Below are 14,912 nucleotides of genomic sequence, written 5' to 3' on the forward strand. Positions count from 1 at the left end.
TCTGTTGACTGGGTCAAGTTTGACAGCACCAAGCAGGAGCTCCTTGACAGTATGTACTTAGACATAAAAGTTCATAATCTACTGGAAAGCAACACGTGATCAAGACAAGGGAGTGGAAGCTAAGTAAGGGTTAGCATTATACCATATAATCAGTCTACTGTAAACAGAGATTACTATGAAATAGCTATCCATTCAAATCTAAGTTTGCCAAGTCTTCACAAAGAAAATAAAGCCGGTTTATGTAAATGTCTTTCTGTGAAGCCATTCAAGAGAAAAAATTTAGACAGTAATGTTGTTCAAGTTTTCAGTAAACAATCAGGTAAGAGGCTAAAATGAAGAACAGGAATCTGCAGTAGTTTCTGTTCTGCCCCAGTCTTCAGGGCACATCATGTTTAGTCATAATACAGACTTCCAACCAGCAGTTTAAAGATCCAGGGAGCTTTCTGACACAAGACTCTAGTTCTGAGCAACTTTGTACCAGCTCTACAAAGCGGTTAAGTTGTGAAGGCAACCTCCTACAAAGACTTAAACAGCATTTCAAATACAAAAAATTATTATCCTTTCTGTGTAGATTCCCAATTCCCACTTACTCTAAATGGCTGGGTTTGGTCTTTTTTACCTCTGCATGTACAAACTACAGCAAGATTTCCGTATTGGCTATTTCAGGAAAAGTCAAGACTGTATTACAGTCTGTATTTACTGCTGTACAATCATTTTCCTTTCTTATAAAGAACCTTAACATTAAACAAAGAACCTACTTTTCAGTCTATGTATGCAGATGCTTGCACTGCGAAGAAAAATAGGGAAAAAAAAACCAAACTTACATGGTATCTGTGGCAGGTCTCCATACAGTCTTATAAGTGATGCGGCAGCTGAACTGCGTCTGAAGCAGCTGAGATTGGAAGGGAACCCTGGAGTCCAATCCCCTGCTCAGAGCAGAGCTAACTACAGCAGGTTGCCTAGGGCTGTTCCCAGTTGAGTTTTGAGTATTTCCAAGGATGAAGACTCCATAGCTTCTCTGGGTAACCTGCTCCCATATTTAAGCTCTCACAGAATTAAAAAAAAATAAAAATCTTTCATTTCAGTGGAAATTCCTTTGTTTCTATTTGTGTTCATTACCTCTTGGTCCTATCACCAGATACTACGGACAAGTCTATCTCTGTCATCTTTGCTCTGTCACCAGGTATTTACGTGCACGTATAAAAACTCCCCAGTAGCCTTCTCTCCTCCAGGCTAAACAATCCCATCTCTTTCAGCCTCTCCTTGTATGTCAGGACACCAACCTTTTCATCTTTGTACCCCTTGGCTAGACTTGCTCCAGCCTGTCCGTGTTTCTTTGTAATGTGGAGCCCAGAACTGCACACAGCACTACAGACATAGTCTCATCAGTGCTGAGGAAAGGAGAAGTATTACCTTCTTCCAGCCACTGACAATGCTCTTCCTGAAATTCAGTCCAAGATGCTGCTGCCCTTCTTTGTGACAAGGGTGCCTTACTGGTTCATGATGATCCACAGGACCACCAGCATCTCTTCTGCATCTCCAGCACTCCTTCCCTAAGGGCGGGGCTTCACATTTCCCTTTGCTGAACTTCATGTGGTTCCCTGCTGGCCCATTTCTTCAGTCTGTCCATTCTTCTGTTCCGAGAAGCAGCACATGCACCTAGCTCATCAACCACTCCTGCCAGTTCTGCATCACATCAAGTTTGCTAAGGGTGCAGTCTGTCCTATCACACAGATCATTAATGAAGATGTTAACAAGTGCTGGCCTCAGTATCCGCCCCTCACGTACACCAACAGTAACTGGCCTCCAGCTCAGCTTTAAGCTGATCACAACTCTAAGCCTGGCATTCCAGCCATTTTCAATGCACCTCACTGTCTTTTCATCCAGACTGCACTTCATCACATTACCAGCGAGGAAGTCACACATGACAGTTTCAAAAGCCTCACCAAAAATTAAAAATATCCATTGCTCTCCTCATCCACCAAGTCAGTCATCTGGCCTGGTCATTGTAGAAGGCTATCGGTTAGGCATGACAGCACCTTCGCTAATCCACACTGACGATTCCCGATCATTTTTTCCTTCATGTTTTCAGTATAATTTGCTCTGTCATCTTCCCAGGGAGTGAGGCAAAGCTGGCTGGCCTGTATTTCTCTAGATGCTCATTTTTTTCCCTTTTCAGAGATCAGAATGACATTTGCTGTCTTCCAGTCCTCAAGACCTTCCCCTCTGCACACTATGACCTACAGTGGCCTTGAAATGACATTGGTCAGCTCTGTCTACACTCATAAGTGCATCCCATTCGAGTCTTAACTCCTGTTTAGTCTTCCATCATATCTGAAAACTATTTGTTGTTGACAGTACAGTGAAAATGGATTCAATTAGTCATGGGTTCAACTGTGTTGCTCTTTGAGACCCTCAACATGAGAATAAGGTACCACTGGACAACTTTACCTGTTCACAAGGCAAAGTCATCAAATCTCGGGGAATTTAGTTGTGGCCACAAGAGAATACAAAGCATCTATGTTCCCAACATAAAGCTGAATCATGCTCAAATTAACCCTAGTGAGCCACCCTAGGACAATGTAACATCTGAGCTAAATTAACTGCCAACTACTCCTTGAGTAATGGCTGGTAATTGACTCTAAATCCTGTAGGAAGCATGGATTAAAGAGGGAGTCACTCCTCTAGGAAAAGGTACCTCCCTAAAAGTCTATTATCACATACATATCTAATTGCTTCCTCTGTACTGTTGACAAGAACTTCTTAAAGCTGCAGCACAGTTGCTCTTTCTATACAACATATGACTGAAGAGAGCAGATTTGCAAGACAGCAGCAGTTTCAGCTCCACAAATAGATGATTTATGAAAAAAAAAAAAAAAAAAGCAGAAGTCAACAGCTTGTATTAACAGCATCCTGCAGTAGCATCTTTTCCATGCCATTATGGAGTGGCAGAACCACAGCTTAGATACCGTTAGAAGACACACCAGTAGCCCCTGACCAGATGAACTAGGGTGTGCTGCACTCCAAAAGGTAAGAAATACTCAATCACTTCTCAGGAAGTGTCCTACATTTACGGTTCACAGAAAGGAAACAGCTTAGATTGCAAAGGCCTAAACTTCTGAATGTAGGACAGCAAACTAAGCATGTAAGGATTTCTGCATCTCTATAATCAACCTGAGAACCCCAAAAAATTGCAAAATAATAAAAAAGCCCTTAAGTCCTATAAATATTTTTATTAGTAGTCACAGAAAAATGTAGGTTGAAAGGGACCTCCAGAAGTCATCTAGCCCATCCTCCTGTCAAAGAAATGCTAACTTCAAAGCTGTATCAGGCCACGTTGGATATCATCCCATCAAGTTCAGTTAAGTCCTGAAAAATGGAAACTGCACCCACAAATACCAATTTAAGGGCTTTGTTAGAAAGTCTTCAGGCTGTGCACACAACTTCAACAGCAGGAGCCTGTATCTGCAAATCACCCTATTCTATTACAAGCTAAACAGATTTCCTGCTACTTATTTCAGAGTATTTTTCTTCAGTGTTAAGAGTCAGGAGATAGAAATAAATCCCTTCCTTACAGGCAGAAAACACATCACTAGAGTGACCCAGTACTGCAACACCCCACTAACTTACAAGTTTTAAGCTAAAGCTGCCACCCACATTCCCCTCCTCCCAGCAAGAGAGGTGTCTTCTGAAGAGTTATTTTCTTGGGTGAGACAATTAATTGTAGCTCTCAGAGCTGCAACAATAACTAAATCCTAATAGTTTCAGTCTCATAGAACCAGTGTTAGCAGCAGGCAAAAGGGTATAGAATAAAACCAGACCATTGGGTTAGTTTTATTTAGTAGCAGGGAATTGGTGCAAAACAACAAACCAAACCAACAAAAAAACACAAACAAAAACCCAAACAAAAAAAACCCACAACCCTGGTGATGCAATGTCAGGAAAGACTGAAGAGAGTTTCTAGTCCCTTACAGTCTTTGAAAGCATTATCTTTCCCAAACAGGCAAGAAAAACAACAGTTCAAGTACTGGATGATTACTAGGATTTCTAGTGATATACCGTTCCTTACTATTATTAAAAGCCAAGATACATTATTCCAGTTGCTAAGATTAAACAAGACCCACCTTGACCCAAAGCAGTTTGCCTTCATTATTCCTTGTGGAAGGATATTGCAAAGCCTAACTGGACAGCTAGAAGACTCCAGCCGTTGAATCTGTCTATTCATATTTCAGTCTGTTATGCTTGTATGATCTTTACCAATCTGATCTCACAGCAGCAGCATCAACCTTGCAGCAGTATCACCACACAGAGATCTATTTCTTGATCTAAGTAACCTAAAGTCATACCTGATACCTGCAATTATGATATTCACTGGCACAAGATATCCACAGAGCAGTAATCAGGCACTGTGTGGTTGCTACTGTGTCTGAACACCAGTATGGGTCTAGAAGCTGCACTCGAGCAGTGTGTGGAACTGACCTCCAACATACTCCACATGCTCTACCTTTCCCCTGGTGTCCTACTTTAACAGCTTCTCTACCTTAGGAGGAAGACAGGGAAGATCTTCACCTGGGGAGGTACAGCAGTCAGTGGCTGATCCTAGAACAAGCCAATACTGCCCATGAGTTTCAAAGCTTTCTTACACTGACAGCCAGAGGGAAGAGCTAAAGCCTTGCACAGGCAGTGGGCTGTAAGAGTTACCCATTTGCTTTAGGTTAATTCCTGATGAAGTACACTAAAGTATAGAAGCAAGATAAACACAGTGAGAACACCAGCCATAAAAACAAGTAAATAGCAAAACCAGCTTCACAGAAGTGGTGTTCATACACATTCAAGTTGGTCTTCCAAACACAGAAGAGATCATATGCAAGCTACTCTGCCCATTTCAATTTACATTGATTTTTTTCTTTTTTTAAATCCCCCACTGCTAAGAGACTTATTTGAGATTGGCAAGTTGTTAGGGGAGTTAAGTTAGGTTAACTTGAAGCCAAAACTGCAATAACTGGTTCTAGCCACACAGATTTCAGTACCACAATCTTCCCTGTTCAGTCTCACCCTGCACTCCTAAGAGCCTGTACCTGCCATTCTTCAGACAGAAAAGACCAAGTCTTCAGTCATACACAGATATCCAATTGTACAGTACTATCAACACTGAAAATTATTTTCATTAATATTAAAATTGGTTTACTTTGTTTATAATCTGGTTGAACAAGCAACAGTGTCAATGTGACTCTTTGTTCTAGGATTCTGGTAAGAGACCATTTAACCAGGCTTCAAGCACTACCAGGCATGAAGTAAACATTAAAACAAGCAAAAACAAAACACCTCCACAGATACAGAAATTTATTGACCTTTTCTGAAGGCTTAAGACATCTGAAATTGTTTATACAAAGACCTGCAAGCTTCCAATTATGTTATTTTAACTTTGTTACAGTTCAAATTCTAAAGCAGCTAATATCTCAGGTAATTGCCTTCTTGACAGAGGTTAATTTACAAGCAGACTTCAACAGTCAATCCGTTCCTAATGAGCCAACATCCACATGCAAGCATATGAAGAAAAGGTACTCTAGAGAGCATTCACACCGGTTTCAAACATAACTTTTGTTCAAACATCCTTAGGAACAGTAATAGGAATCTTAGGGTCCACATTTGCAGAGACAGTCACACCAGACCAAGACTGATTGCCTTCAGTTTACTGACCTATTTGTTCAGATGGCTGATCCTTTGATACTTGACTATCTTGTCCCCTTCTAAGAAAAAGCATCTCCTTTTGTGCTTCATAACACGTTTCAACTTCCAAGTACTTGATTCAGCATTGTTTAATATCAGTGCCCAAATAATACCAGCCTTGCTGCCAAGCAGTAACAGAAGTCTAGGAGACTTCTTAGCATGTTATAACTAGGAACTAAGTATATGGAAATAGCAAATTATAGCTCCTACAGTAAAGGGTTGCCAGTTGAAGTTAACAGGTTTTTCATTTGGCTCCATTTGACAGATTTGACAGAGGTGCTCTTGCTTAAAAGATTCAAATACCAGAACTGCAACAATAATAAAAATGCATTTAATCTCTCTCTAGAGTGAAAGAAGAAAAAAAAAAAAAGCCACCTGCTTGATAACAGCTTTCAGCATAATCTACACACAAGACAGATCTACAGCTATTTCTTTCTCTTAGATCCTTCCAATTCCTGCTGGCTTTACCTAGTTATACACACAAAAGGAGCACAAAAAGAATCAGTTGCTTATCTCTCCCAAAAATTCAGGCTGACTTACATTACTGACAACATGCCTGACTATTTCCTACAAGTATTAGGAACAGAAGTGTAACCACTTTCCAGTAGTATAACACTGGGAAGACATCTACTGCCTTATACAGATTGCTTTCAGATAGGGATGTAAAGAAGAGTCAGTACACAGACAAACACTGACTTGTCAAATGACATCCCAGCCTCCTCACTCATCCAAAAATCTCAGCGACTGCATAGACTCTTCCAGAACCTTTGATTTTTTTAGGCTTCTTCCCCACAGAGGTGTCATCCAGTCTTTCTGGCAGCTGTAAGACTTACAGTTTGAAGGTGACATATGGCGACTACAGTATGGCCCTACAGCAGGTAGCTTCCAACAAATTTTAGCAGGGACAGTCAGATCCATAGCAGCTATTTTAACAGTTAAAAAGGCAAATACAGAATAAAAAGCATTTCCAGAAACTGCTGCCAGAGTCAGCAATCCTAATTATTACTTAATGCTTACTCTGGCAGATGTGTCCTCAGCTGTATTCTCCACCTTCTACAAGACTTGCAGAACAAAGCTGTCTAATGTATTTGCATACCTCATACTTGAAAAAAGTAGGCCAGAAAACAAAGGATGGGTTTGTTCTTGATACAAGAACATTATTAAAGACAGCAAGATTATTCTGAGGAAGATTAAGAGGTAGGTTTTTTTAATACTTACACAGAGCAAGCATGTGGTAATACAGAAAAGATGCATGCTTGAAACTTCCTCACAAGCAGTGCTGGCAGTAGTCTCATACTAAGAGAAAGGAGAGCTAACTCACTAATTTAGGAGTGAAAGAGCAAGAGCACAGAAGTAAATTCAGATTATCTTTTTGATGTTAGAAGTAAAAAGCCAGTAGAGAAGCCTTAATGATACGAAGGAAGAGTTCAACAGTGGCATTACAGTAGATGAAGTGAAAGCAATGAATGATAAACATGCAAATAAGATCACATTAAATTTTTTAGGGCCAAAGAATATTTATAAGATTTTTAAGTGATATCTGGCTACCTAAGTATTCCTAAAGGCTCAAAACAAACAAACAAACAAACAAAAACCCACAACAATTAAAACAGATACACCAGTACGGTCTGCAAAATTTCAGCATCCCTTGGATGTGACTATCTGAACAGAAGCTTAGGGTAAACTTAATACCTAAGGTTTAACAGAGACTGTAACATGTCCAGCAAAAGGAAGGAATTAGTGATGACAGCCTCTTAGCTTCAGTTAAGAGCCCATGTTGAACTGCCACCTATCTGAATGACCATACTGAAAACAAGGGGTTTAAGTATTGCCAGAATAATAGAACTGCAACTCAGTTAACACAACCAGTCAATCACAAAGACAGTGCTACCCAAAAAATCAGGTGAACTAGAAGAGCAAAAAAAAACCAACAAAAAACCCACAGAACTCAGGGGACCCCACTGAGCAAGAGAAGAGAATGACAAAGGAGCAAAGCTCACACAAGAGAGGAAAGTAAAAAAAAAAAAAACTGAAGCAGACAGCATTTCAAAGAAAAAAGAACCAGCTAGATTAACAAAAGAAAAAACATATGTTCCAGCCTAGGACTGACACCAGAGAAGTCCTAGATATTTTGTCATGAACAGTTTCATGCTCATGGCTGAAGAGAATCTCTAGTGGCACTCAGTGAACTCTAGACTAATAACAAACATGACCAGAGATGAAAGGGATGTTGTTAGTGATGCAAGAGGTGAAGGACACTGCCAGAGTCTGAGGAAAGCCATGCAAACAGCTGACACAGTCTGGTTAGCTAATAGAGCCATGTTAAAAATTGCTGCCTCAGACATCACTGCATACCAGGACTAGCAAAACTATAGCTTTGCCAGACACCAGTATGTCATGAGCACTCAACCAGCATAGATTAAGCATGAAGGATTAGGATAAAACAGCTGGCTGCAACTCAAAGAAGCATCCGTCTTGACCAAAAGAGGAGGAAAAGCGAAGAAGTTTCAACAAGGAAGAGCTTAACAGTGGCATTACGTGTTCTTGGCATGGCAAGCCTGATTTTCAGCTAAACTGATCATGGGTTTTTTTCTATGCCACATGTCTTTTGGAAGTATAAAAAAACCCTAGACTTCAAGGTACAGAAGAGACATTTCAACATTGTTCACACAACTCTCATTCCTACAAGGAAGTTTCCTAAACTTAAGGAACAAAATCTACATGGATTGTCCATATAAGACCATCTCTCAGTCAAAGTCAAGTGTTTAGAACAGTTGAAGCTAAAATGGGTTTATCATTCCACACTCTCCCCTCCAACTGTAAGAAAACCATACACTTAACTACAGCCTCACAGGCAAAGGCAGATGGCCCTATGAAGCTAATATGATACAAGACTTAAAATAAGAATTGCTAGAAGGCAAGTGGAAATTAAACTTGACAGAAGAAAAATAAGAAAACCAATTCCCCCAATACTGTAAGCTGACATTGCATCACACAGTATTTTCATGTCAGCTTTCCTGAGGGACAGGGCGGAAGCAAACCAAGCCTCTGGCATACAGACACAGCACGAGTGAAGTGGGGTTGAGCAGAAGAGAAAACAGAAGCTTTCAGAGGTGCTGTCAGATTTTAGAAAGGTAGGAAGGTGGCAACTGAGTTACAGATACTAGCAGAAGGCAGCCTGGTCATGAGATGGGTACATCTTCCAGAACCTGACCAGACAAAAAATAAACCAAGATACATCAAAGTTTGAACTCATGAAAGAATGCTCTTGTGACATGAGAGAGCATCCAAAAGATCAGAACAGTGGATAAAGAGACTCATTAACACAAATACAAGAAGGAGAAAAGTGGCAGTGTCAGCATTGCTTAAGTAGCAAAAGACACCAAAGATTATAGAGACTTACAAACGATCCTTTGACCAGGTGATGGTTAGGAAAAGGGAACTCAGAAGACACAACAAAAATTAGTTGGAGAATTCCAGGCTCTGGAACAGCCCAGGGCAACCTCAGCTCCGAGGCATATGGTAAGGAACAACACACATATGGAATTCCATCAGCAAGCCACTCAGAGCAGCATTCAGCATAGAAATCTCAAGTGCCAATAAAGCACAAAACGTACAAGCATGATTCTTCCAGAAAATGACTGGTGACGACAGGTCTTTTACACAGGAACTGCGAGCCTGGGGGCAAGAATATCTGTGCCATAAAACGATTAACAAAAGTTACCTGCAAAATATAAAGACCTATCATCTGTGGTGTAATCCATATTACATACTACTTTGGGTTAAATACTAGGAAAATGAAGTCTTATTTCTGATATATAAAACAACAGCATTGTGCAAGGCACCACAATTTACATCCACAGTGGAAAACAGTGGGGAAAAAAAGGGAAATTACGAACACAGGGTCAATTCTGGTTGCTCAAACTACCTTGCTGTAACTTAACCTCCAGTTGAGATGGAAAAGGACCAAACAAGGTAATTCTGGAGCTAACTACACAGTTCAAACACCTGGTTCTTATTCAGGAAGTATTATACTTAAAGCAATAACTTACTGTGCAATCATCTTATTTTGGGTAGCATCTTAATGAATCAACTCCAGATGAGAGATGTGGTACATTCTTCCATTTCAAAGCCACAGAACCCAAGGTAGATACAAACGTAAATAAGTATCTACTTTGCTGGAGAATAAAACTATTAGACTAACGATCTGTCAGTAGCATAAGCCTTTAGAATTGTCATTCACCAGCAAAGCTAAACCTGTGCCACATTTAGCCAGACACAGACACCCAGAGTCAAAGAGCCTGGCATTTACATGACTGAGTCTATATGCAAGGGCATGGTTTTGGATGCTCAACGTTCAGCTCATCTGGCACCTATCCCGATCCTCGGCCAGCAACTTCCCGAAGGCGCGCTGACAGCCGCTCTTGATCGATACCTGCCGGCGCAGGAAGAGGACGCGGCACTGAAACTTCAGGAAAGGGCTGGGCCAGCCGCTGCCCACAGCCTCAGCCGGGGGTCCTCGCTCCGGGGTAACGCAGCCGCCACCGCTCAGCTGATGGACGGGCGGAAAACGTTTCACCACGACATCGGAGGCTATCTGCCTCCCCCCGCGCCGGGAGGGGGCCAGCGCCCTGCCGCCCCAGCGGACGTGGAGCAGGGTGGGGTAGCGGCAGCGCTACCCGGGCATCGCAGCCGGCCTCCCACCGAGCCACGGCACACACCGGACCCGCCGCACCTGCGCCTGCCCGCCCTCCTCCCCCTCCCGCCCCGCCGTACCCTTGGCCTCGCAGTCCGCGCAGTACTTGTTGTCCTCCTCCCGCAGCAGCTTGGCCAGGATGGCCTGGTGCTGCTCGTTCTGCTTCTGCGCCTTCTCCCGGCAGGAGCGGGTGGCCATAGCGGCGGTCGGCGCGGCTACACCGGGGCCAGGCTCAGCACCGCTCGGGACGCGGCGCTCCGGCCCTGCCGCAGCCACGGGAACCCGGCTGCCGCGACCGACGACTTCCTCAACCGGAACTACTTACGGCTGCAGACGCATCCGCCTCCCTCCCCGGGCGCTTCCCCGTTCTCTCGCGCACTCTCTCACACACACACACGCACACAGAGCAGCCCTGCGCCGCGGGTGAAGGAAGGGGGACGGTGTGAAAAAATAGTCCCCCAGGTCCTAGTGCCGCGCCGGCACGACGCCGTTCCTCGCGGGGGGTGCCGAAGGGCTGCGGAGGGGCGGCTCAGTCCCGGCTTGGCCTCGGCACGGCAGTAAGGGTCACCGCGCTACAGCAGGTGGTGATATCCCTACGCCGCCGGGCGACCCCGCCCCGCAGGTAGCGCCAGCCGCCGCACCTGTACGGGCGGGGCGGGGCGGGGCGGCCTGAGGGGCGGTGTGCTCCGCCCCGCCCCGCCCCGCCCCGCCCAGCTGCCGGGCTGGCCCGTGAGGCGGCCGGGTGGAGCGGCGCGGGGCTGAGAGGGGCGCCTGGCTCTGGGTGCTCCCCCGGTACCTCCCCAGGCAGCCGCGCTGCTCCTGACCCTGCGCCCTGCGCGGCGGCTTGGACCTCCCGGCCCTTCCGGTATCCCCGGTGGTCGCTGTGAGGGCTCTCGGGCCCTGCCAATCACTAGCCCGCCTGTCTTCGCCTCGCCCCGCCGGGGAACCCTAGTCGGGAAGCCCTGCCCGGGTTGGGCCCCACAGGACGTGGCGGCGGTAGCACACGGTGCGGGCTGCCTGGAGTCAGGGATGTGCCTGTGGGGAGGTGGATCTGCACCTTCTGCAGGTCAAAGCCGTTATTTTATCCTTGAGTGCCCTATGCGCTATCTGGTAGCCTGTGCCTCACCACGTGCTAACCCGTGCGTGATAGGTACCCCAAAACACCCAGCCCCGTGGTCTGCCAGGTTCGGTGGTGCTCTGTAGTCCTCTGTCCTTGGGGCAGGCGTCTTTCTCCAGGCCAGTGCTGGGGGGAAAGAAACGCTGTCACAACCTCTTGATTGGATGGGCACTGGCATCAAGCATTAATTTGCCCCCCAAACTCTCTCCAAGAGTATGTGTTTCTGTGCATAAATAGCATTATGGGCAGCACAGACCTTACAGTGCTGAGGTGGGGAGAGGCTCTGTGGCATGCAGAGGCTGCCCCGTTGGTTGGACCCAAAGTACCTGCAGGAGTTGTAGCCCAGGCTGACCTTCCATGACCAGGGCTGCACGCATCTACACTTTCCCCCTTTTGAGTAACATGTCTATAGTGTCCCTTTTTCCATAGATGTGCCATCCCTGGAGACATTCAAGGCCTGGCTGGATGTGGTTCTGAGCAACCTGACATAGAATCATAGAATCACAGAATGGTTTGGGTTGGAAAGGACCTTAAAATCATCTAGTTCCAGCCCTCTAGTTCCAGCCCCACTGCCAGGTGTCCCTGCCCATGGCAGGAGGGTTGGACTAGGTGATGTTTGAAGGTCCCTTCCAACCCAAACCCTTCTATGATTCTGTAATATTATATGATTCTGGGTACTTTGTTGAGTCTGTTCACAAATAACATCCTTTCTGTTAGCTCAGTTTTAGCTTGCTTTATTTTTTCTCTCTAATGCAACCCTTCTGGAAAGAGCTGAAACCTATATATAGCCCATAAAATACTTAAGTGAGGCAGATGGAAATTCAGGTCTTTTCTCTCCCAACCATTAAATTACTGAATCATTCTCTGAATCTTTCTTTTTCTCAGATCCAATGGCGAACTAATTATCCCCTAAGTTTGGAAGAGTTACAACAGAAACAACCAAGAACATTGCGCATCAACTTAATGAGTACTTAAGCTAGCACCTAACATGGGAGAATGTGTTTAGATCTCTCTCAGATAGTTAAGATCTGCCCATAGGCTGGCAGAGTGTCCTGGCTGTTGAGCTATTGGGCATGAGGTTGCAAAATGAGGATGTGGTATTGATGCTTAAGTCCAAGAGATGGCTTAGCATCCTACTTGGAGACAGGCATTAGGGGTTAGAACTAAAAATATAGAATGGCAAAATGAGGTTGAGCTCCATTTGCCTTACCACAATGCTTGAATCCAAGTACTTACTGCACCAGAAGGAGCATAAAACAAGCATTAATTCAACCTGATATTAGCCATACTCGGCTGGGGACTCAGTTATTGGGGCACTGCAATGCCAGCTGCTTAAACACGACATTGAACAGCACCGACTTCTAGTTGAATACATTACCAACAAGTGCACGATAGTCTTCTAGCCTAAAGTGTCTTTAATTAATTGGGTCTTCTGTAGAGAAAACCAGCTTCAGCCAGAAAGGCAGTGAATACCTCTAATCTTTGGCATCATCTGGGAGCTCTGAGGAACAAAATGGTTTTCAGAAAGTCAGGAGCTGTGAATAAGAATTGCCTGAGAGAGAAAAGGAGATAGTCTTGCCTCTCATCCACTAGGTAAGCAGCAGCCCTGCCATTTTGGAAGAAAATAATATCTGCTTTTGTATGTTGTGACAGACTTGGCCTGTAAACTACATGTAGTCTCTGATTCTAAAATGAATACAGTGGTACTCGCCATGAAAAGTAGCTACTGATCCAATTCCCTTGCTTGGAAAAACCTACCCAAGTGCAGAGTAAGTGTACTGTTTGGTGCGTGCTTTGGCCCTTAGTGCCTTTAAACTGGGTGACCTGATTGCACATTTCCTGGTCTAACTCCCACTTTGTGTGCATGCTTGGGTGGATTAATGTGGGATGTCCTCTTCTGTTGAGCAGGAAAATGTGCTCCTTGTGTTCAGCGCTGAAAAATATCCTTTCTTTCAAAGTATTTACCCATGCTTCTCTAAAGTAGTGGAGATATGGAATCACCTGCTTTACTATGGGGCTGATATGCACAGGTTATTAATATTTTAATAGACAGTGCTTTGAAAACAGCATGTTGTAAATGCATTACTGGGTATTTCCCTGAGAGCTGAAATGAATATAAGGAGGACAAATATGTATCCCTTGTGTGCCTTTGCTCCTTTTTCTAGATGCTGAAGGGAAGCACAGTGTTGTAGATGTGAAGTTATTGCCAGAAGCAAAAAAAAAAAGGAAGAAAAGATGTCTTTCAGGATACAATATGATTTATCAAATGAGTTAAGGTCTGCCCACACCATGCTGTGACACACAGTGCAGAGGCCAGAGATGTCGCCACTTAAGGCTCTTTCAGAAGAAGTTTTGGTGCTGAGCCTGTCAGCTCGGTGCCCTTTGCTTCACCTTTCATTAAACCCCGCAGAGCACGGCCTGTGCAATCTAGTTTTGGAACTGCTTAAATATATACTTGTGTATCAAGACCTATCTTCAGAACTTAGTGAGTTTCACGTGGCTAACTGAACTTTCCATAGAGTAACTTAAATACAGGACTTCTGCAGTTTCCAATGCTAGAGTCTGTGTTGTGTTCAGCAAAAGCAGATTTACCCAGCATGAAAAAGACCTCTTTCTAAGCTGTCACTACTTGTCATCCTGTAGGCTATTCAACTGTTTGCAGTGATACCTATAGATAACTTGTGAAATCCACGTTGTCTTATAATCTGATATCTGAAATTCACTGGATATAAGCTCCCTGGCTGAAATTCACTGAATCTAGACACTTACCTTACTCAGAAATCATCCCATAAACCCACTTTAAATAGTATTTGCTAATCAGGACAGTATTAGCATAAATTTGACTTAATGGCGGAGAATGTATCAGGTGCAAAGTTATTAACTGGATTGAAACCAGGTGTTAAAATAGCTGTGTTTTTCTCATGCCTCATCTTCAAATACCAAAGTCCAGAAATAAACTGGGTTCCAGTTGGAGTTGTTGAGTTTGAGAATTTCTGATTCATAAGAAACCTCAGTGCTTCAGATGTCTTCATGCTTTTAAGAAAAAAAAATAAATATATATATATATACACATATACACTGCATGTCCTTTTTACAAAAACCTGTACTGATAGGACAAAGGGGGAATGGCTTTAAGCTGAAAGAGGGGAGATACTAGAAATAAGTTCTTCACTATGAGGGTGGTGAGAAACTGGCACAGGTTGCCCAGAGAAGCTGTGGTTGCCCCATCCCTGGAAGTGTTCAAGGCCAGGTGGGATGGGGCTTGGAGAAACCTGCTGTAGTGGAAGGTGTCCCTGCCTGTGGCAGGGGAGTGGAACTGGATGATCTTTAAGGTCCCTTCGAACCCAAACCACTCGATGGCTCTATGAT

The 14,912-nt window shown here is 44.1% G+C and overlaps 1 protein-coding gene across 4 annotated transcripts in view; it reads right to left on the reverse strand.

Moving 5' to 3' along the window:
• The window catches only part of SMAP1 (small ArfGAP 1), a 77,879-nt gene extending 66,827 nt beyond the window's left edge, over positions 1-11,052 (reverse strand). For 2 of the 4 annotated variants that reach the window (XM_065681438.1, XM_065681437.1), the window contains exon 1: positions 10,507-11,052. In XM_065681438.1, the coding sequence (XP_065537510.1) occupies positions 10,507-10,624 (118 nt within the window). In that variant the 5' untranslated portion in view covers positions 10,625-11,052. The remainder of the gene's footprint in view (positions 1-10,506) is intronic. The other 2 variants (XM_065681440.1, XM_065681439.1) reach the window with 2 other exon arrangements.
• Positions 11,053-14,912: the final 3,860 nt, after the last annotated feature.

The sequence above is a fragment of the Lathamus discolor genome, chromosome 5 (assembly GCF_037157495.1).
Source record: "Lathamus discolor isolate bLatDis1 chromosome 5, bLatDis1.hap1, whole genome shotgun sequence".
NCBI lineage: Eukaryota > Metazoa > Chordata > Aves > Psittaciformes > Psittacidae > Lathamus > Lathamus discolor.